At 38.2% G+C, this 19,986-nt stretch overlaps 3 protein-coding genes across 5 annotated transcripts; 2 read left to right on the top strand and 1 right to left on the bottom strand.

Annotated features, from left to right (window-relative positions):
• Positions 1 to 1,114: 1,114 nt before the first annotated feature.
• LOC113313190 (E3 ubiquitin-protein ligase UPL7-like) lies at positions 1,115 to 6,806 on the top strand. 3 transcript variants are annotated; one of them, XR_003341747.1, is made up of 14 exons: positions 1,115 to 1,273; positions 1,370 to 1,492; positions 1,595 to 1,841; positions 1,932 to 2,524; positions 2,917 to 3,915; positions 4,014 to 4,345; positions 4,522 to 4,800; positions 4,909 to 5,161; positions 5,267 to 5,437; positions 5,525 to 5,617; positions 5,745 to 5,852; positions 6,029 to 6,059; positions 6,285 to 6,374; positions 6,474 to 6,530. XR_003341747.1 is itself a non-coding variant. In XM_026561928.1 (14 exons), the coding sequence occupies exons 1-14, from the start codon at positions 1,250 to 1,252 to the stop codon at positions 6,555 to 6,557; spliced, it is 3,513 nt and encodes a 1,170-aa protein (XP_026417713.1). In that variant the 5' UTR covers positions 1,115 to 1,249; the 3' UTR covers positions 6,558 to 6,806. The 3 variants fall into 3 exon arrangements, 2 of the variants coding, with proteins under 2 accessions (XP_026417713.1, XP_026417714.1); XM_026561928.1 differs by having other exon boundaries at positions 6,029 to 6,145; positions 6,474 to 6,806; XM_026561929.1 differs by lacking the exon at positions 6,474 to 6,530 and having other exon boundaries at positions 6,285 to 6,425.
• Positions 6,798 to 8,729, bottom strand: LOC113313192 (GDSL esterase/lipase At5g03810-like). The gene is made up of 5 exons (XM_026561931.1): positions 8,427 to 8,729; positions 8,187 to 8,317; positions 7,880 to 8,113; positions 7,517 to 7,775; positions 6,798 to 7,201 (listed from the first exon to the last, which is right to left on the bottom strand). Exons 1-5 carry the CDS (start codon positions 8,668 to 8,670, stop codon positions 7,005 to 7,007), a joined length of 1,065 nt encoding a protein of 354 aa, XP_026417716.1. The 5' UTR covers positions 8,671 to 8,729; the 3' UTR covers positions 6,798 to 7,004.
• A 2,233-nt stretch (positions 8,730 to 10,962) lies between these two features.
• On the top strand, positions 10,963 to 14,773 carry LOC113313191 (stromal 70 kDa heat shock-related protein, chloroplastic-like). The gene is made up of 8 exons (XM_026561930.1): positions 10,963 to 11,566; positions 12,043 to 12,295; positions 12,617 to 12,696; positions 12,784 to 12,926; positions 13,072 to 13,170; positions 13,294 to 13,483; positions 13,593 to 13,991; positions 14,297 to 14,773. The coding sequence occupies exons 1-8, from the start codon at positions 11,054 to 11,056 to the stop codon at positions 14,690 to 14,692; spliced, it is 2,073 nt and encodes a 690-aa protein (XP_026417715.1). The 5' UTR covers positions 10,963 to 11,053; the 3' UTR covers positions 14,693 to 14,773.
• The last annotated feature ends 5,213 nt before the right edge of the window (positions 14,774 to 19,986 follow it).

The raw sequence follows: 19,986 nt of genomic DNA, 5'->3' as shown, positions 1-19,986 counted from the left end.
TCTGAGATAAAGTCGCTGCAGAGGATGAATCAAGACACGAGTTCACTTTGAATCAAGTTTTCTGTGTTGTGATGGTGGTGATTGAATAGGTAAATGAAATTAGGGTTTCGATTTGCAGCTGTAATTGAAAAACAAGAAGGTGATTATGGGTTCTGATGATTCTTTGTTTTGAATAATGGGTTCGAATTTGTGTTGCAATTTGAGATGAACTTAGGATTTTTCCGTGGTTCAATCTGATTGAGAAATTAAGACAGAGAAGATGATTTTCTGTAGGTGCGTCTATGGTCATGAGATGAAGAAGATGAATCTGCTGTCACTGATTCTGTTGATGGCTATGACTGATGGAAGATGATCCAAAAGACTTGAGGTGGATTTTTTTCAAGCTTTTCAACAGGTTTTCTGTGAATTTGGATTTGTTAATTTTGATGAATTAAATTTGTAAAAGATTGAATCGAGAGTCGGCGGCAAGGATTAGGAGAAAGAGGAGAAGGTGAAAGAATTAGGGTTAGTGTTCAATGGTTGCCGTGTAAAATATTAGTAGAATGAAGGGTATAATTGTAATCTCGCTAAATAATTATATTTATAAAAAATTCATTGATAATTAATAAACATAATTTAGGACTTAACCTGGTCAACGCAGGTCAACATTCAGTCCAGGTACCAACCCCTAACGTTGGACAAATGTTAGACCAACGCCAAGTGTTGGTCAAAACCTGAGTATCAAATACCAATTATCACAAAAGACAATCAACCATAGATGAATTTTTTTGAGTTCATTCCTACATATATTTTTAGTAAAATTTTCTGATTATGTATTTTGGTTTATTTTTATATATAATTCAGTGATTATTCGTTTATATTTCTATAGGGCCTTTAAGGATCCAAATTTTTAATTCGTTAATACATTTAGCGAGGTTATTCATTTATCATATTGGCCCAAATCGGGACCGAAAAAATTATTCATTAGTCGGGATTATTCATTTATCGAACATTTAAATATCGAGGTTCGACCGTAGGCTGATTTTAGATCATTGGCAGCTCATTGTTCCTCCCTTTTGTTTTCTGTCTCGCAGCCCTCGCCAAAGCTAGCACACAAACATTGAAACACCCTTTTAAGTCGTGAAACGCAACAAAACAAAACAAGAAAACAGTTTTCTCCGAAAAAAGGCCGAGGGGAGGGTTATATGACTTAATCAGATATCTTATTTTCATAGAATCCTGAAATCTCTTTCTCTTCGATTTCATTTCGATGGCTGATCGTCGAAATAATCAAGTAATCTCTCTCTTTCTTACTTTCAGTCTCACAGATTTGAGAAACTTAGGGCACAATTTCGATGTCTGATCATGTGTTTTGCTGTTGTTTTTGTAGGTATCATTGAGGGGAGCAAGTGCTAAAGAGATAACAAGAGCAGCACTTCTCGAAAAAGTTACACAAGAAAGAGAGCTTCGTAATCATACGCGTAAAGCTGCATCTGCATCTCTCTTCATTCAGGTTATCATCATTTCTTTCTCTGATTTTTTCCCCAAATTACAGTTTTTTAGGTCTAATGTGATTTTTTGGCCGGAAAAGATGATTATGTTGTTGTTGTTGTAGAGAGTATGGAGGGGTTACAGTGTTACGAAGAAATTGGTTGTCCAAATTCGGCAAGAATGGGAGGAAGCTGTAGTGAATTGCCAGCCTGATGTTGTGATTACTGGTGAATGGGTGTCGAACTGTTTATTGAGACCGTTTATTTTCTTTATAACTCATTCGTCTATTGCACAAAGGAAGTTGGAAGCGAGGAATTTGAGTTGTATGCTGACTTGCTTTAAGTTTCTCTTGCAAAGCATTGACTCAACTGGTATATATGCTCTTTCTCAAATTGTTTGGTTAGCTCCTGATTGGTAATGCGTGTGCTGAATTCTTAAGTGTTTTTGTTTTGAAATTGTAGAATCTCAGAAGAATTTTTGTTCTTTGGCTACGGGTACACTTGAGGAGAGAACTACGTGGAATTACCAAGCAAAGAAGATAATTTTTGTATCGTCATTTGTGCTTGGTGAATGTGATCCAGCGGGTCCTGTGGGGGATGACTTCTGTTTGGCTACTTCACTTGCAATGCGGGCGGTTGTTGCCTTGACTGATTTGAAAGGGTGGAAATGCATCAATAGTGAAGGTCTAAATGGTGCAGAGATTTCTGTAAAGCATTTAGTCAAATTTATAGGAACTGAGCAAAGTGGTCTTCATAGGAGTATTAGGAAATATTTGATGAAACTGGATATGAAAGTTCCTTTGCAAGGAAGCTCGGCTCTGCAGACAGGTGATCATTTCTTGATTATTGCAAGTGCTATAACATTGGCATTACGACCTTTTCAAGCTGGCAAATCACTTCCAAATGATTCCCTGTACTTGGAAATGCAAGACGTTGTGGAACAGCATTGTGTTTTTCTACTTACAGTTCCTTGGCTAGTTCAACGTGTACCAGTGATTCTCGTGCCTGCTTTGAAGCACCAGTCTGTGTTCGCGCCTTGCCTCAGCACTTTACTGGTAGGGATCATCTAAAGTTTAACAATCTCAAATACTGAGCACCAAAAGATGACGCATAAGACATAATCTTAATAAAGAAATCTTAGAGTTCTATAGGAGTTTAAAATACTTACGATAATCAAATTTATAACTTAAGAAAGATTCAGTCACCGCCTTCCAGTATTACCTTTAAACATACTTTTCATAAGATACTATTCTGTAGGCATTTATAGCTCCCTTTTATTAATGCTCATACTTAATCTTATCAATCTTCTTCTTTTATTGGTGCTGTAGAAGGTGTAATTCCCATGTTGTATCCTGTGATAACAGTTCATTTATTCTCTTGCCATGATTACATTTCATTGATTCCAAAACGTTGTTGAGGCTGATCAAACTATGGCAGGTGGTGGCAGACATCTAAGGAGAATATCTTCATGAAAATGTCAAAGTTGGATGATTCTGCTGCTTGTCACCGATTTATTCCAAATGCTGGTTGGGCTCTTGCAAACATAATAAATTTGGCAACAGAGTATACGAACAACTCCTCAAATCCAGGGAAATTTTCTTCTGGTCTAGATTGCAGAGTGTATGTTCGTGTTGTTAGCATTTTTGCAGAGAACTTATTGTCTGTGCTTGATAATGTTGGTAGCATAAGGAAGGTGGAGAACCATGAATATCAAGAACATTTTGTTTCTTCTGGAGAAAATATTGAGCCTGCTGTATCCCAGAGCCACACAACTTTCGAAACCTTAAAGTTGCCATACTTAGGCATTTTTAGGCCAGTCCATCAGCGGTGGCATCTTGTGACACTTCTGTCCTCAATCAAGAAGGATGCGCTTTCTCTGCAAAATGGTATTTCTCCTCCCAATCAGAAGCTGGATTGTTTAGGCAACTTGGAACTGCTTGACGTCGCATATTTCTATTCGTACATGTTGAGAATATTCTCATCCTTAAACCCCGCGGGTGGATCATTACCTATCCTTAACTCACTATCTTTTACTCCTGGATTTCTTACTCATTTATGGAAAGCTCTTGAAGCTTCCATATTTCCAGAAAATTGCACCAGTTCTATTTCTGACAAACCTTGCACAAGCGAAACCGGAGTGAATAATGATGGAAGTACTGGTAGAAAGTTAAAATTGACCTCAAAGGATTCAGGGAATAAGTGGGTGAATGCACTACAAAGGATCACCAGAAAATCGACTAGGGATGTGGAGGATAGTCACTCTGTTTATGAACCACCGAGTTTTGATCACTCCGAGGAAGACTCATGTGAAACATGGGATGTTGAACTTTTCAAGCAAGGGCCACTAGGTCTGTCAAGAGATATGTCATGTATGCTACATCTCTTTGCTGCTATATATTCTCATCTCCTGTTAGTGCTGGATGATATAGAATTTTATGAAAAGCAGGTATGTTGGTCCGGATTTTGATTTCAGCAGAAATTCGCTCATCATTTTTGGTGGTGATGTTATCTCTCCCCATATCTGAGCATTATTTATTGATGTAGGTTCCATTCACACTGGAGGAACAAAGGAAGATCGCATCCGTGCTTAATACCTTGGTGTATAATGGGTTTTCTCATGGTAGCCTTCGTAATAAACCATTAATGGATGCTGCAGTTAGATGCCTCCATTTGTTGTATGAGAGAGATTGCAGACACCAGTTCTGTCCGCCTTCTCTGTGGCTCTCACCGGCCAGAAATAGTCGCCCTCCTGTTGCAGCAGCTGCTAGAGCTCATGAATCTATATCTGCTAATTCTAGGCCTGAGGATGCTTTATCATTTCCAAGCATGGGTTCTGCTATCACTACCACCCCTCATGTATTTCCATTTGAAGAAAGGTAAGTGTTATACCAGATGAGATGAAGTAATTGTGGATTTACTTGTTATGGAGATATGCTAACCTATGTGATCTGTTGCTCAACTCTATGTCAGGCTATGCGATTAGTGTGTGTCCTTTCATTATCTGTTCATTCCTTAATTTGCTGGTTTTTGACATCTCTAATTTAATGAACAGAGTTCAGATGTTCAGAGAATTCATTAAGTTGGACAAAGTATCTAGAAGAATGGCTGGTGAAGTTGCGGGGCCTGGTCCAGGATCGATAGAGATAGTGATTCGCCGTGGTCATATTGTTGAAGATGGATTTAAACAGTTAAACTCCCTTGGGTCAAGGTTGAAGTCATGTATTCATGTTTCCTTTGTCAGTGAATGTGGCTTGCCAGAGGCTGGCCTGGACTATGGTGGTTTATCAAAAGAGTTCCTAACTGATATATCAAAAACAGCTTTTGACCCTGAGTAAGTTCGGATGAGCTCTTTGCTTATTCTATATGTAAGTTTTCCCATGTTGTTAGGTTTGAATTCCAAATGTGACACCACTAATAAATTGTCTTTTTTTTGTTGAAGTTATGGAATATTTTCTCAGACGTTAACTTCAGAGAGACATTTAATTCCAAATACATCTGCGAGATTTCTAGATAATGGTATGCAAATGATTGAGTTCCTAGGCAGAGTTGTTGGAAAAGCACTTTATGAAGGAATTTTGTTGGATTATTCCTTCTCACCTGTTTTTGTACAAAAGATTTTAGGCCGCTTTAGTTTTGTTGATGAATTGTCAACACTTGATCCGGAAGTCTACAGGAATCTTATGTACGTCAAGGTAAGTTGTTTTTGAATGCTGTTCTTGTGGTGTCTTCATGCTGTCCCTTATTGACCTTATTTAGACATCTTCAATTTATATAATTTCCAATGACTTCTTCTACAGCATTATGATGGTGATGTCAAGGACCTGTCGCTGGACTTCACAGTTACAGAGGAAATAGTTGGTAAACATGTTGTCTCTGAGCTTAAACCTGGTGGGAAAGACATGGCAGTGACAAATGAGAATAAGTTACAGTATGTTCATGCAATTGCTGACTATAAACTCAATCGGCAGGTATAAAATATTGTTTTTGGCATGTTAGCTACATTTATGTCTCATGTTGTGTATTATCTTATCTTACAAATTGATATTGATCTGTAGATGATACCTCTGGCAAATGCATTTTATAGAGGCATGATTGACATTATATCGCCATCTTGGTTGAATATATTTAATGCTAGTGAATTCAATCAGGTACATTTCCATATATTGAACCATTCATGTTCAAACAATCCATGTTGCTTTTGATTAGAAACAAATATTTTAAAGGCTGTGCACATTTTTACTGCTATTTACTAACTTGTGGTTTTACCTTATGCAGCTGCTTTCAGGTGGAAGCCATGACATTGACATTGATGATTTAAGAGAAAACACGAGGTACACTGGCGGCTATTCTGACGGAAGTCGAACAGTTAAAATTTTCTGGGAGGTAGTTGCCTAACAATTTGTAAAATTTTCTTTTAGCCAGGATTTTGACTTTTGAGCTTCATGAAACAACAGAAATAATCTATAAAGAAGTTTTTTATACCCTTCTCCGCTATTAGATTTTGTGGGAGTTGGTGAATGATGACTTTAACATTTATGGTATTTCCTCTGCTGTTGCAGGTTATTGCAGGATTTGAGCCAAAGGACCGGGGTATGCTTCTAAAGTTTGTGACAAGTTGTTCTTGTGCTCCTTTACTTGGATTTAAACACTTACAACCAACCTTTACTATTCACAAGGTCTGATGTTGGTTAGCTTTTATTTACAGACCTTCATTATTATTACTGGAGTTTTTCAGGTCTGTTCATATATTGTTATGTATAATAATGAACTCGGGAAGAATTTGAGCTGAAACAGGAATCTGTTCTTACTTGTTAGGTTGTGTGTGATGTTCCTCTTTGGGCATCCTTTGGAGGTCAAGACGTGGACAGACTTCCTTCGGCCTCTACATGCTATAACACACTGAAGGTATCAAACATCGACAAAATGACTACATGTGCTTTATCTTCAGACAACAAACACAAAACTCTGGTTTCTATCTTTTGAATTTGTTTCGAAAATATACAGCTTCCTACATATAAACGGGCGAGTACTCTGAGGTCAAAGCTTCTTTATGCAATAAATTCAAATGCAGGATTCGAGCTCTCTTAAAATATGAGGTATACACCTGTGGAAATTCTGTAAGCTTTCTAGTTATCTAACCTTGTAAGTAAGCCAATCTGAATTTGAGGTTGTAATATTGTGTATAGCAGAAACCTAATTGTTAAATACTATAATGAACAAAGAGAATCTATTCCATGCTTCAGGGTTACCCCAGTTTTTTGGTTGCTTAGTGCATGTGTCAAGTAAAAACTAGTTGTTGTATTTTTATTTTAAATTTAATATTCTTGGTTTGAGCAAGCATTCTTGGTATTGTTTTATTAGAACTTAACATAATTAAACAAGTGGTGTAATTCTTGACGACCTTATCCAACTACATGGAAGCATACACAACTCATTACATTATGGAAACATAACTCTGACAAGCAGCAACCCTATGTACTTACCAAGAACTTGTTTACATCTAGCAACAACAATGACTCTATGTGATATCAGTGTTTAGCCGGAGATGAGGGGGATTCCCTGGAGGAGGAGTACATCAGCTAACATCTTGTTTGCAGCTTCAGATGGATGGAATCCATCCCAAAACACATACTCTGTTGCATTCATGCAAGTTCCGACAGACCTAGCATTGCAAAGGAATGCTGTCTCGAGTGTTCCTGTCCCACAACAAGCTTTCCTGGCCTCGAAGAACCCTGTAACGTGGTAAATACCCACACATCATCATTACTATGTGAAGTTGCAGGAAATAAATTGGATTTGTGTTGCCAATCTATGTTGTGAAAGGCAATCTAGGCGCTCGCCTAGGCTCACGAGTCGTGCAGGGGATGCCTAGCTAATAAAGCGCTGTAGAAAATGCGAGCCATCAGTTTTGTTTTTATTTTTTTGGTCGACTTGCGCCTCACACAACATAGTTGCCAATATCCTAGTGAATTAGTTGAGTAGTCTAAATGTTGCTCCAGATTGCTAAATTTTGGTAACAAGGTGGATTTTTATTCATGTTGACTCACCATTATCAGTAGGCCTTGTAACGAAGCTGTAGAGAGGGGTGTATATGTCAAACACGACCATAACAAGGCCGGGGAGTCTGCTCTGTAATGCTATAGCTGTAGAATTTAGTTTATTGTTGAAAGCAGTTGCATCCCTGTTTAGCCTTGGCACACATTGGCTACTCCCTAAATTACCAAATAACGTAATTGCTGCTGGCAAACATCCCAGTGGTGGTAAGGATGTCACCCCAATCTTCCTTGCTCCCAATTTGTACAGATTCTGTCACAAAAGTGTCATTCAAAGTTTAGATAACTGTCTGCTGCCAAATCAAGTGGAGTATCAACATAACGCTCAATAACCTATGAGTGTTCAAGGAGAGGAACCTGGACGAAAGTAGAGAAAGAGTTCATGAGCATGTCTGAGTATTGATCCGGTGTGTACGGTCTATTGAGAAGAGGATTTATGTAGTAATTTTGAACAAAGTCACTACTCCCAGCACTGAGAAGGTAGATAGAACCAGAGATGATGGACGTAGCGTTAGCTTTCCCTACCATCCTTACCAATGTCTTCTGATAATCCTTGTAGTTCTCCAGTTGTTCGGGCAATGCAATAGCACGCTACAGCGAAGCAAACGAATCAGGAAATGAATAATACTATTTCACACAACTTGTGAGAAGAGAAATGGTTTACATATAATCGTGACGTTCTATCGAATAAACCAGACGCAGCAGAGGCAAAGTTAACACCAGTCAGTATGTTACTCCCTTTAGCTTCTGGACTGAAGTAAGCTGGTGGGTAGGTAGTAAAACCCAAGTTCTCAGCTGAGTTAAACAATTGCGTGAAAACAACAAAATCCATTAGTGAACTGCGTAGAAAATGATCAAGACAACGATGCAGATAAAAGATGAAAATGAAATCTGTTTGCAATACCAGTGAAGTCTGTAGCTAACTTTCCATTGCAGAATCTTCCTGTAGGTTTATGAGTTACAAAATCTCTCCCATACGGATAGAAATTGGCTTTAATAAGAGTTGTACGGTTGTTGTTGTTGCCCACATCAACTACTGAGTCTCCAAAGATGTATAGTGCAGGTACAAGAGCATCTCCATTAGCTAAGGTGAAGATCATAACAACAAAAACAGAAGTAACCAAGATATTTCTTAAAGGTCCACCCATATTTAGGAATTTTTCGACGAGAAAAAGGAAGAACTGAGAATGAATGAAGGTCAAGGAGCAACGGGTTTTTATTCCACAAGAATAAAGAGTTCCTTAATATCTGCTGATTTTAAGGTGATGAAAACATGTCTTGTGCATCTTAAAGCTACTAAGTTTCAACCTTTAGTTTAACTGAAAGTGTTTACATTTTTGTCCAAGTTTGAAAGAAATCTTTTATGATAACTTAGAAGACCCATGCATTGACACACTTCAAAAGAAAAAGGTGAAAATCACAATTTATGCACCTCCATGATCCAAGTTGGCGTGTTTCCATAAAGAAAGTCTTTGAGCTGTTATGTAATTTGTGCAGCAAGGATTTACAGTATTGGAATCCAGAAGCAAAAGTCAATCCCAAAAGACAAAAACAAAAAAGTTTTGCTTCACAAAAAGGTTATTCTTTTGCTTCTAGCAGTAATTTTTAAATTTGTATCGCCAAACTATTTGTTGACTTTTCGGTTTCTAAAAGTCTCAAGGTTATCCAAACACCCTACCAGTAGCTACTAAGTCAGTATCTAATAATTGTGTTATGCTGTCTAGTACAACGGATAACACTTTCATCCATAATGCGGGTGAGAGATAGGGGGATCGATTAAGGAAAGTTGGATCCCTATTTTCTCTCTCTGTCCGGTCTCCGAGAGATGAGAATCATGTTGTTGGATCAGTGAGGCTGGTCAATGTACTCAATTTCGGGAGAGATGGCTGAGATTTGGCCGAAAATTTCGCTTTTGGCATTCAAGATAGCAAAATGTTTGATTTCGCTGAGACGGTTAGCCGGAATTGACCGGAATTCTCCGTTGAAGTTTTTGAAATTTGTGCGGATCTTGGTTTTCTACTATTTTAAATGAGAATTTGTTTCTATTATATTTATGTGTGAAAAATGTCTATTTAAAAATTATTGGTATAAAATCCGAAAACAAAAATTCGGTAGTTACTCCAAAATTTCAACCGAGAATCTCCCCGAAATAAAGTTGTCGCTGTGTAATCCAAAATTGAATACATTGGGCTAGTCTAACTAGCTCAGCTTGCTCCGGGGAGTGGGCTCAGCTGTGCTGAAACAAAAATAAAGTTATTATCCAGTAGGGGTGAGCAAAAACACACATATCCACGGATTTTATCCAAACCAATCCGTATTTTTGCGGCTAGACAATTCGTTTCTCGGCGGATTGGGTGCGAGTGAATTATTGAAGCCGGTCGTTTTCACGGGTTGGATGCGGGTGATATATCACCCATCCGTTGGACACCCAATCCGGAGAATAGTTTTGGTTATACCAAAATATGAAGGATAAACTAGACAATGAACAAGGTATTTACATTTAGAAGGCAGAGAAATAACCGGAATTTGAATAAGAGAGAGGGACAAAGTTAACTACGCTATGAACTCCGTGTGCTGAAACAAAAATAAAGTTACTATCCAGTAGGGGTGAGTAAAAACACGCATATCCACAGATTTTCTCCAAACCAATCTGTATTTTAACGGGTGGACACTCAATCCGCTTCTCAGGGGATTGGTTGCGGATGAATTTTTGAAACAGGTCATTTTCACGGGTTGGATGCAGGTGATATATCATCCATCCGTTGGAGGCCCAATTCGGAGGATAGTTTTAGTGTTATACCAAAATATGAAATATAAGCTAGACAGTTAGTAAGGTATTTACATCTAGAAGGCAGAGAAATAACCAGGATTAGAATGAGAGAGATGGACAAAGTTAACGATATTATGGACTCCGTATGCATGATCACAATTTTTTTTTTGTCTGTTTTCATTGTACATTGTACCAATATTAATCTTTTGTAATTATGTTTTGAAACCGACCAATCCTCCGGCATCCACCCAGTTCGCCCATTTATGCGTGGATATTTCACCCGCTGGGTAATAGAGTGGACGTGGGTGCAATCCTAATATCCGTCATTTTAGTAGGTTAGATACCGGTGGTAGGGGCGGAGCCAGCCCATTGCAAGGATGGACAGTTGCACCCCTGCAACCCATAGCAAATTTTACACCCCATCTCATAGTTTCCGGCTCCGCCCCTTACCAGTGGTACCAAATCCGTACCCACCCACTCATGACTCACCCCAACTATCCAACTATCCAGTGAAAATGTAAAATGCTATGCGGACACAGATCCTAACCGGGCCTTTACCTGCTTCCCGTAAATCCCAGCAGTGCCGGCCCTGGACTTGGGGTTTTTCTTGGTCCTATAAACCCTCCACTTATACAGCTTGAATCTCCTAAAAAAACCTTGGTTTCCAGAGTTTGTCGGATGCTCTCCCCCTGATTCTGAGACTGTATATTCTTTAAACCCCCACCTCTTAAAGAGCTTGAATCTCCTAATAAACCCTTTTAATGGCATCATCAACATCACAGATTTTTGGTGGTACATCTTTCCCATCAACAACAACAACAAGACAATGTACTTCTAGAAATCTATTTTTAGGGCAAAGATTAAATTCGAGAGTTTCATTTAGATCACAAAGAAGAAATTATGGTCCACTTAGAGTTGTGGCTGAGAAAGTTGTTGGTATTGATTTGGGGACTACTTATTCAGCAGTAGCAGTAATGGAAGGTGGGAAACCTACTATTATTACTAATGTTGAAGGACAAAGAACAACACCATCAGTTGTTGCCTATTCTAAGAGTGGTGATAAATTAGTTGGTCAGATTGCTAAGAGACAAGCTGTTGTTAATCCTGAGAATACTTTCTTCTCTGTCAAGAGATTTATTGGTTGGTTAATGAATGAGGTTAAAGAAGAATCTAAACAAGTTTCTTACAAAGTTGTTAGAGATGAGAATGGAAATGTTAAACTTGATTGTCCTGCTATTGGTAAACAGTTTGCTCCTGAAGAAATCTCTGCTCAGGTTTGTTCCTTCTCTTCTTTTAGGGGTTTTTGATTTGCTTACTTGTGTACTGAATTTGGGTCATTTATGAATTGTGAAACCTGATTAGTTAGCATGTGTTAATTCGTAGTTTTGCTGTGAATGTGGTATTTGCTATTGCCTTTTGAAGTATGGTTGCTTTAGCTGATGATTATGGTATGTTAGCTTGAGATGAATTGGCATGGATAATGTAGTCAAGACTAATCGTTTTTTGTGCTTACGACTAGAGGTTGTAGTGTTTTCTAGTTTCACCTAGGGCAAGGGCAGATGGCAAAGAGTTCAACAGTACCACATGAAAGTTTTCTGTAAAGACATTTCCTGGTCGGTGTTTTGAGAATTAAGGGGTTTGCGTTTACGTTTACTTATGTTCCAATGTTGTGTTTGAAATGTAGCTTAGTGTTCTGTTCTTTTTGGTTTTGCATTTTGATGAAATAGTGCTTACATCTTTTTGCATACAGGTCTTGAGAAAACTTGTGGATGATGCATCAAAGTTTTTGAATGACAAAGTCACAAAAGCTGTTGTTACAGTACCTGCCTACTTCAATGACTCTCAAAGGACAGCAACAAAGGATGCTGGAAGAATTGCTGGTTTAGAGGTTCTTCGTATCATCAACGAGCCAACTGCTGCTTCATTGGCCTATGGGTTTGAGAAGAAAAACAATGAAACAATCCTAGTGTTCGATCTTGGTGGTGGTACCTTTGATGTTTCAGGTACTTAATTATTCAAATTTTGAAATTTATTTTTGTGCAATTCAATTGTATCATATGAGTGCGTCTGTTACCAGATACTGTTTTAGATGTACAATCTTTTCAGTTTTCAGTTTTTTTGAAGATGCCTTATTTAGAAACAGGATAGTTAGATGTTAAAATAGACACTTAGAATATTTGTTTCAGTTATCTGCGGTTTAAGTGTATTGATGCTTTTGAGGTGTTGCTGAATGTTCAAAGGCTTGAAAGTCAGACTCCAAGTTTTTCTTGAGCATCACTGTTTTAAACAATTATATTTAATACGCTTCTCTGCCTCTGTTGCAGTTCTCGAAGTTGGTGATGGAGTATTTGAGGTGTTATCTACCTCTGGAGATACTCATTTAGGAGGTGATAACTTCGACAAGGTTGGTCCAGGCTTTCATTTGTGATGTGCATGTGTAAAATTATTATTCTGGCTGCAGTTACTGAGCGTGTGAATTTCCAATGAACAGAAAATTGTTGATTGGCTTGCTGCCAGCTTTAAGAGAGACGAAGGCATTGATCTTTTGAAGGATAAGCAAGCTCTTCAGCGTCTCACTGAGACTGCTGAGAAAGCAAAGATGGAGTTGTCATCCTTGACTCAGACTAACATTAGGTGAGTTGTTGTCCTTGCTCATTCAGTGAAAGGTGCATGCAACAGTTTTTTGGCTATTGGCAAGCTCGCACAGGCACATGCTTCTTTATTTTCTACTGGCTGTGTTCGTGAAAGCTTACTGTTGTGTATCCGTTCTGCTTTGCAGTTTGCCTTTCATTACTGCAACAGCTGATGGTCCCAAGCACATCGAGACCACTCTTACAAGGGCCAAGTTCGAGGAGTTGTGCTCAGACCTTCTTGATCGGTATGTAATCTCCTTTATTCATCAACAGCAGTATTTTGGCACATCTGGTTGTGAGACTTTCGTAGTATGCGGTACATTGCGAGTGCTCTAACTCCTGTCTTCTCTTGGAAACAACTTTCTTAGACTGAAAGTTCCAGTTCAGAACTCTTTGAAAGATGCAAAGCTCAGTTTCAAGGACTTGGACGAGGTGATCCTTGTTGGTGGATCCACACGTATCCCAGCTGTCCAGGAGCTTGTTAAATCATTGACTGGTAAAGACCCAAATGTTACAGTGAATCCTGATGAAGTTGTTGCTCTTGGTGCTGCAGTTCAGGTTAGTTTTAGCTTTTTTCTTGTCGTAGTTGATATATACTCATGCGAGTGACAACATAAATCCACAAATACTTGGATACTTAACCGTTTCTTGATTTTTTGAACCACAGGCTGGTGTTTTGTCTGGGGATGTGAGTGACATTGTTCTCCTGGATGTCTCACCATTGTCTCTTGGACTGGAAACAATGGGAGGTGTGATGACCAAGGTCATCCCGAGAAATACCACATTGCCCACTTCAAAATCAGAGGTGTTCTCTACAGCCTCAGATGGACAGACAAGTGTTGACATAAATGTACTACAGGGTGAAAGAGAGTTTGTGAGAGACAATAGGTCACTCGGAAGCTTCCGTCTAGATGGTATTCCTCCAGCCCCACGCGGTGTCCCCCAGATTGAAGTCAAGTTTGACATTGATGCAAATGGTATTTTGTCTGTTTCCGCTACTGACAAGGGTACTGGAAAGAAGCAGGACATTAAGATTACTGGTGCTAGTACACTACCTGGTGATGAGGTATGTTTCTATAGACTATATCACTATTTTCTTCTGTAGCTTTTACTCTTTCAATTGCTGCATTCGCAAATCTCAAAGTACACTTGAGGTTGAGCTCCTTACAGTATGAATTTTTTGTTTGAGGAATGCGTAACTGTCTCTACGGTTGTCACTTGTCAGCATTAACCGTTCTTTCTTGTGCAGTGAGGTCTAGCTAGCTTTCTATGGGCCTTTTATGTTTATTTACTGTGCGTGTCAACTGTCCAGACAATGTCGTTTACGCTTGAATGTATAGCTCAAGCTCGTTTATATGAAAACTCGTGCAGGTAGAGAGAATGGTGAAGGAAGCTGAGAGGTTTGCAGGTGAAGATAAGGAAAAGAGAGACGCCATAGACACCAAGAACCAGGCTGACTCGGTAATTTACCAGACAGAGAAACAACTCAAGGAGTTGGGAGAAAAGGTTCCTGCTGAAGTGAAGGATAAGGTAGAGGCAAAACTCGGAGAGCTCAAGGAAGCTGTCAGCGGTGGATCAACACAAGCCATCAAGGATGCCATGACTGCACTCAACCAAGAGGTGATGCAGCTCGGTCAATCTCTCTACGACCAACCTGGTGCTGGGCCTGCACCTGGTGGTGATGAAACTGCTGGGTCTCCGGGAGCTGGATCTGCCAAGGGATCTGAGGGTGATGTCATCGATGCCGACTTTACTGATAGCAAATGAGGAATTAAATTGTAGGAACCATCTTTCTTTAGTGTTCTCTTTTACCCTCCGTACTGTATATAGGGAGATTTCTTGTTTGGTCCAAGACCCATATAGTTAGTCATATTTTTTACTTGCTCCGAGGTCCAAAACAATTTAAAACATGGAAAAGACTAGGGGTGCCCATATCCTACCCATACCCGCCAACCCTATCCTACCCGCCAGTTTTTTAACCGTATCCTACCCTATCCACTATTTGGTGGGTAGGGTGGCGGGTAAAGATTTTGTTAACCGCCAGTAAACGGGTAGGGTGGCGGATATAGGTCATATCCTACCCACCCTACCTAGGGGTGCACATACCCTACTCATACCCGCCAACCCTATCCTACCCGCCAATTTTTTAACCGTATCCTACCCTATCTATTATTTGGCGGGTAGGGTGGCGGATAAAGATTTTCTTAACCGCCAGTAAACGGGTAGGGTGGCGGATATAGGCCATATCCTACCCACCCTATCCGTTGTGCAGCCCTAGAAAAGACAGTAACAACCCCAACGCCAGACACGTCTACTCCACGATCTAGGGCTGTAAATAATACTCGAAAACACTCGGTCTGCTTGTACGCGCACGAGCTTGCCTATACTTGTATGAGCCCACTGCATGTTACATTCTGCTATGGCCCGCCTGGCCTGGTTATCTTAGAATCATTTTTTGGGATCATGGGTTTTTTCGAGGGGATCATGATTTGATTAGGCCACCTTCCCTATAATTATAAGGGGTGTCCTAAAAGGTGGAGATGACTAGTTTACTCTTTTACCTAATTAAAATTATAACTAATCTACAACTTCTTCTTCCTCGATTTTACAATTTTTCTTCTTCTCTTCTTCATCAATATATGATCATCTAAACCTGATCGTATACAAATCTAATCAAAATCATCAAATTTTCATCGTCATCGACTCATTGAGTTTTCATCGTCGATTAATCAATCTTTTATAAACAAACCTATCCATAAATATTTCCCGACAAACCCATTACTTCTAATTCGTTTTTGATTGAAATTTTGAGCCATAGTCATCAAAATATGTTGAATTTGGAGGTTACAGTAGTAAGTTTGGTTAGGATAATTTTGAAAAAAACCCTAGTTTTACAACCGAACTTTTAAAAATGAAGAACACGAAGAACACTTCGGCTAAATTTTTTTTTTTTTGCCTAACCGAACACCTGAGTTCGGTTGAGTCGCAAAAATAATTTCAAAACCGAACTCTTCTCTATATAGCCAAATATTGAGTTCGGTTTAATCGCAAAAAAGATCCTAACCAAACTTTACTCAGAAAACCTATATAATGAGTTCGGTTAACTCGCAAAAATAATTTCAAAACCGAACTCTTCTCTGTATAGCCAAATGTTGAGTTCGGTTTAATCGCAAAATAAAAAAAAATTGCGAACTTACCGAACTCTGTTGTTTAAAGTTCGGTTACAACGTGGTCGAGTCGACTGAACCGAACAAACTCTGTAAACTCAAGCATAGTTGTTCGGTTACATTTTATTTTTCATCAGCTAGCCGAACAAACAAAAACTCCATTAAAGCTCTGGTTCGGTTGCCTGTGATTTTGGATTTATTAACCGAACTGCATTTGCAGAAAGTTCGGTTACATGTTCTTCATATAATCTAACCGAACTTTGTTGACCTGGTCGAATTTTTTTTGTTACAATTTTGATTTTGAAGATATTTTAGGCCATTTATAACAACATTCACTAAGTTACAAGCATACTTCGGTACCCAGAGGATTTTTCTTTCTCCATATTCACCCATCTCAAAATAATTTTTTTCTCCATCTTCTTCTTCTTCTATCACTTTAGTCACTCAATAATTCTACTTAAAAAAAACAATCTATTAATTTAACCTTAATCAATGATTAATCACACTAACTAATCATTATACAAAAATAATCAGGAGCGTAATTTTGGTATTAATATAAATATTTAGATAAGGGGTGACCTAGAATTACTTCTAATTTCTTACCCAAAATAAAAAAATGGTCCCCTCCCCCAAAAAAAAGGTTGGTCCTCAAAAAACCGTTCTTATCTTAAATGGGATGGTTCAACCTTTCCCTAAAATTTAATAGCCTGGCATGGTACCTGACACCTGTCCAAACAATCCAACTTGATACTCATTTGAAATTTTATTTTTTTTAGGAGTTTTAGTTTTACGTTGAAGTACATTGTAACGTGATTTGGTTATATTTTGGATTAAATTTTTTATTTTCATTTCTAGTCTCCATTTAGAAGATTAATTACTTGGATTGTTTTAAACTATAGTTCGCTCATATAAGAACTAAATTTTGTAGCATGTTTGGCCTGCGTGGTTTGGTTAATGGAGTGAGCGCTGGGCGGTCTTTGGGCTTTAAAATAAGTGTGTTTACCTGGCTTGTTCGGCCTGACGGAATTTTTGGGTTGCTGAATATGAGGCATGTCTGGGTAAGAGGCATGTTTACCTGGTTAACATTGCAAACCATCTATCTATATATTTATCTTCTTAATCTATTCGTGTGATTTGTTCGATTCAGTAAATTGATGTCTGTAGTGCAACTATCTGAGCAGAGCTCTGTCAGTTATATAATATATGAATCTTAGTACACTTGAGTGCAAACTCTTGTACACCAATTGGATTCACATCAGGGTACTTCCTCCTGTAGTCAATGAGAGTATGACAATTAAGCAGATTGTTAAGTGCCTTTCCTAGATTCTTCACATGTAGCTAGAGTTTTGAGTAAAGGTTTTGTGGGTACACCTCTTGTAAACCCTCGCGAAACTATAACTGGGTCACTAGGGCCACGTAGGGGTTCAAAAGCTTGTTGCACATGCTATGTGCAATCGCGTTGCTTGCGACAATGAGTTAGGATTTTATTTTCTAGATTAGATTTGCTCGAGGACTAGCATTGTTTAATTTGTTAGTACCTATTTTTGTACTTATTTTGCTATTTTATGTATTTGTAGATGTTTTTGGAGAAATAAACTTTTATGGAAAAAGTTTCTCAAGTACCCCCCCCCCCCCCCCCCCCCCCCCCCCCCCCAAAAAAAAAAAAAAAAAAAAAAAAAAAGTGTTAAAGGCACACATGATAATTGATAAAGGCACCTCCGAATTACTAAGGGCACCCCAATTGCTAAAGGGACTCACAAATCGGATTAAGGGCACTTCACCTTCTTCTCGGGAGTGTCTGAATTTTGGCGGGAAATTCTTGTTTGAAAATTCAGTAGCAACGTGTTTTTCTGTTTTGATTTTGGACGAGATTCAATTAGAGTTTTGGTTAGGATTGAATTGAGAATGACCTGTCTTATCGAAACAGGAAAGGTATGTGTTTTAAGAAAGAAAAACAAGGAAAATCACGTGGGTTTTAACTAAAATAAGGGAGGAAAAAGACTCGGATTTTGTTCACGTGGAAAATATCGAGCAAACATCAAATGATGTCTCACACAAATCATATAAGATGCTCAAGGTAATTTTCACATGATCATCTTTTGATATAATATTTAGTTTCCAACATATAAATTGTTTCCAACTAGTCAAGAATATGATGAACATAGGTAAAGAAAAAAGCTTCCAACACATATTTCGAGAAACAGATAAGCGAGATAAAATCGGCTCGAAATATCAAATGTGTATAATGTAAAAGTCTATATAACTATACCAATTAATATCATATATAATATAATAGATTTCTGAGTGATAGATAAGTTTTAGACTCCACATACCTTTTGTTGATGAAGTTCCTCCAAGCTCCTCAGCAGATCTTCTTCTTCAATTGGTGAACGTCGTGAAGTCTAAAGCTCGATTACACATTCTATCCTAATCCGAGACATAGGTATAAGCAGACTAGAAATCAAGTATATAGTTTTGATCAACTACACTTGAGGTAATTGTTCTTCTCTGCAATCTTAGTAAGTTATGAATTTCTTTTGGTGAATTTATGAAATTATCAATGAAGTAAGAATTTAGAACGGATATGGTTGGTATGTAATTGAGTTGTAGTCGTAGTTTTGTGTGATGTGGATCTAAAGAAGATGTTGATAGTTGTTGTTGTTTTGAATTTTTGGAATTGAACTTGTAGAGTTGGTTTTGAATATGAGTTATTGAGTTAGGGGTAAGTTTTAGAAGATGGTCGTGTTGTTGTTAATGGTATTGAACTAGTGGCGTTGATATTGAAAGGATTGATGAGTTTGAAGTATGTTTGAGAATGGTGTGTAGTGAGAAGGTTTAAGAAGAGGGCGGTGTTGTTGTGTTGTTGATGACTGCGTTATGGTGATGTTCCTTAACTGGTGGTATTGGTTTGAGATATAGGATGAGCTTAGTTGAGCTGTCTTAAGTGGTGTTGAAGAGTACTGGATTGAAGGATGATTTTGGTAATGAATGTATATGAGTATTATACAACTGATGTTGCAAGTAGTGAACACAAGACATGAAGGAGATTATGGTTGTGGTGTTATGAGCTGAGTAGAAAATGTGGAGTTAATAATGTTGCAGTTAAGAGTTGAGATGACAGTGGAACTGAATTGCAGGTGGAGATGTCATGGATAGTTAGATGAGATGGCAATGGTTGTGGTGTTGCTGATATGAATGGTAGAGTTCGACCGAGCAGTGCTCTAACACCAGTAATTAAAAAGCACAGTTCTGGATATTATATTAGTAAAGTATACTTTTATGCTTGCTAATATTTGGTTGTCATCCAAGACAGATTTCGATATAGTAGTTGGACACAACAATTGGAATATTTACAAAACGAAAATTGGTATTTGTTGCATATCTTTTATAGTTTTCAGATTTGGTAATTCCTTGGTGTCTAAACTACCCTTGTCATTATAAACACTGAAGTTTGATCTTCTTACAAACTTATCCCGTGAAATATGTACTTCATTTTCTGTAGTCAGTATGAGGTAAGCCCACTAGAAGTATTCTCGTAATACTCATTAAAGAGGAAAGTATCTTAATTAGGTGAAATAGGTTCATTTAAAGAATTCTCTGGGATCAAGAAGCGTCAAGTACTGATTCACCAAGGCGACTTTCTCGCACATCCGGAGTTTTTCGAGAAAAGTTCCCTTTTCTCAATACGAATATATATTGGGTCGAAGAGGCCAGATCTTGAATGAAATATCATGATTGGGTCAACCAGATCAGGCCCGATTAGAAGTGAATAAAAAATTAATTGATTCTATTTTTCCACCAACGGTATAGTTGAACCTTGATATTAATTAGTTTGTTTATTCTTTGATCCTTTTCTTTCCGATATAAGATCTTTCGAGCTAGATCAAGGATCGA

Source organism: Papaver somniferum, chromosome 9, assembly GCF_003573695.1.
Source record: "Papaver somniferum cultivar HN1 chromosome 9, ASM357369v1, whole genome shotgun sequence".
Classification (NCBI taxonomy): Eukaryota; Viridiplantae; Streptophyta; class Magnoliopsida; order Ranunculales; family Papaveraceae; genus Papaver; species Papaver somniferum.
Note: the sequence above shows the minus strand (reverse complement) of the source record. Positions and strands in the feature narration are given on the sequence as shown.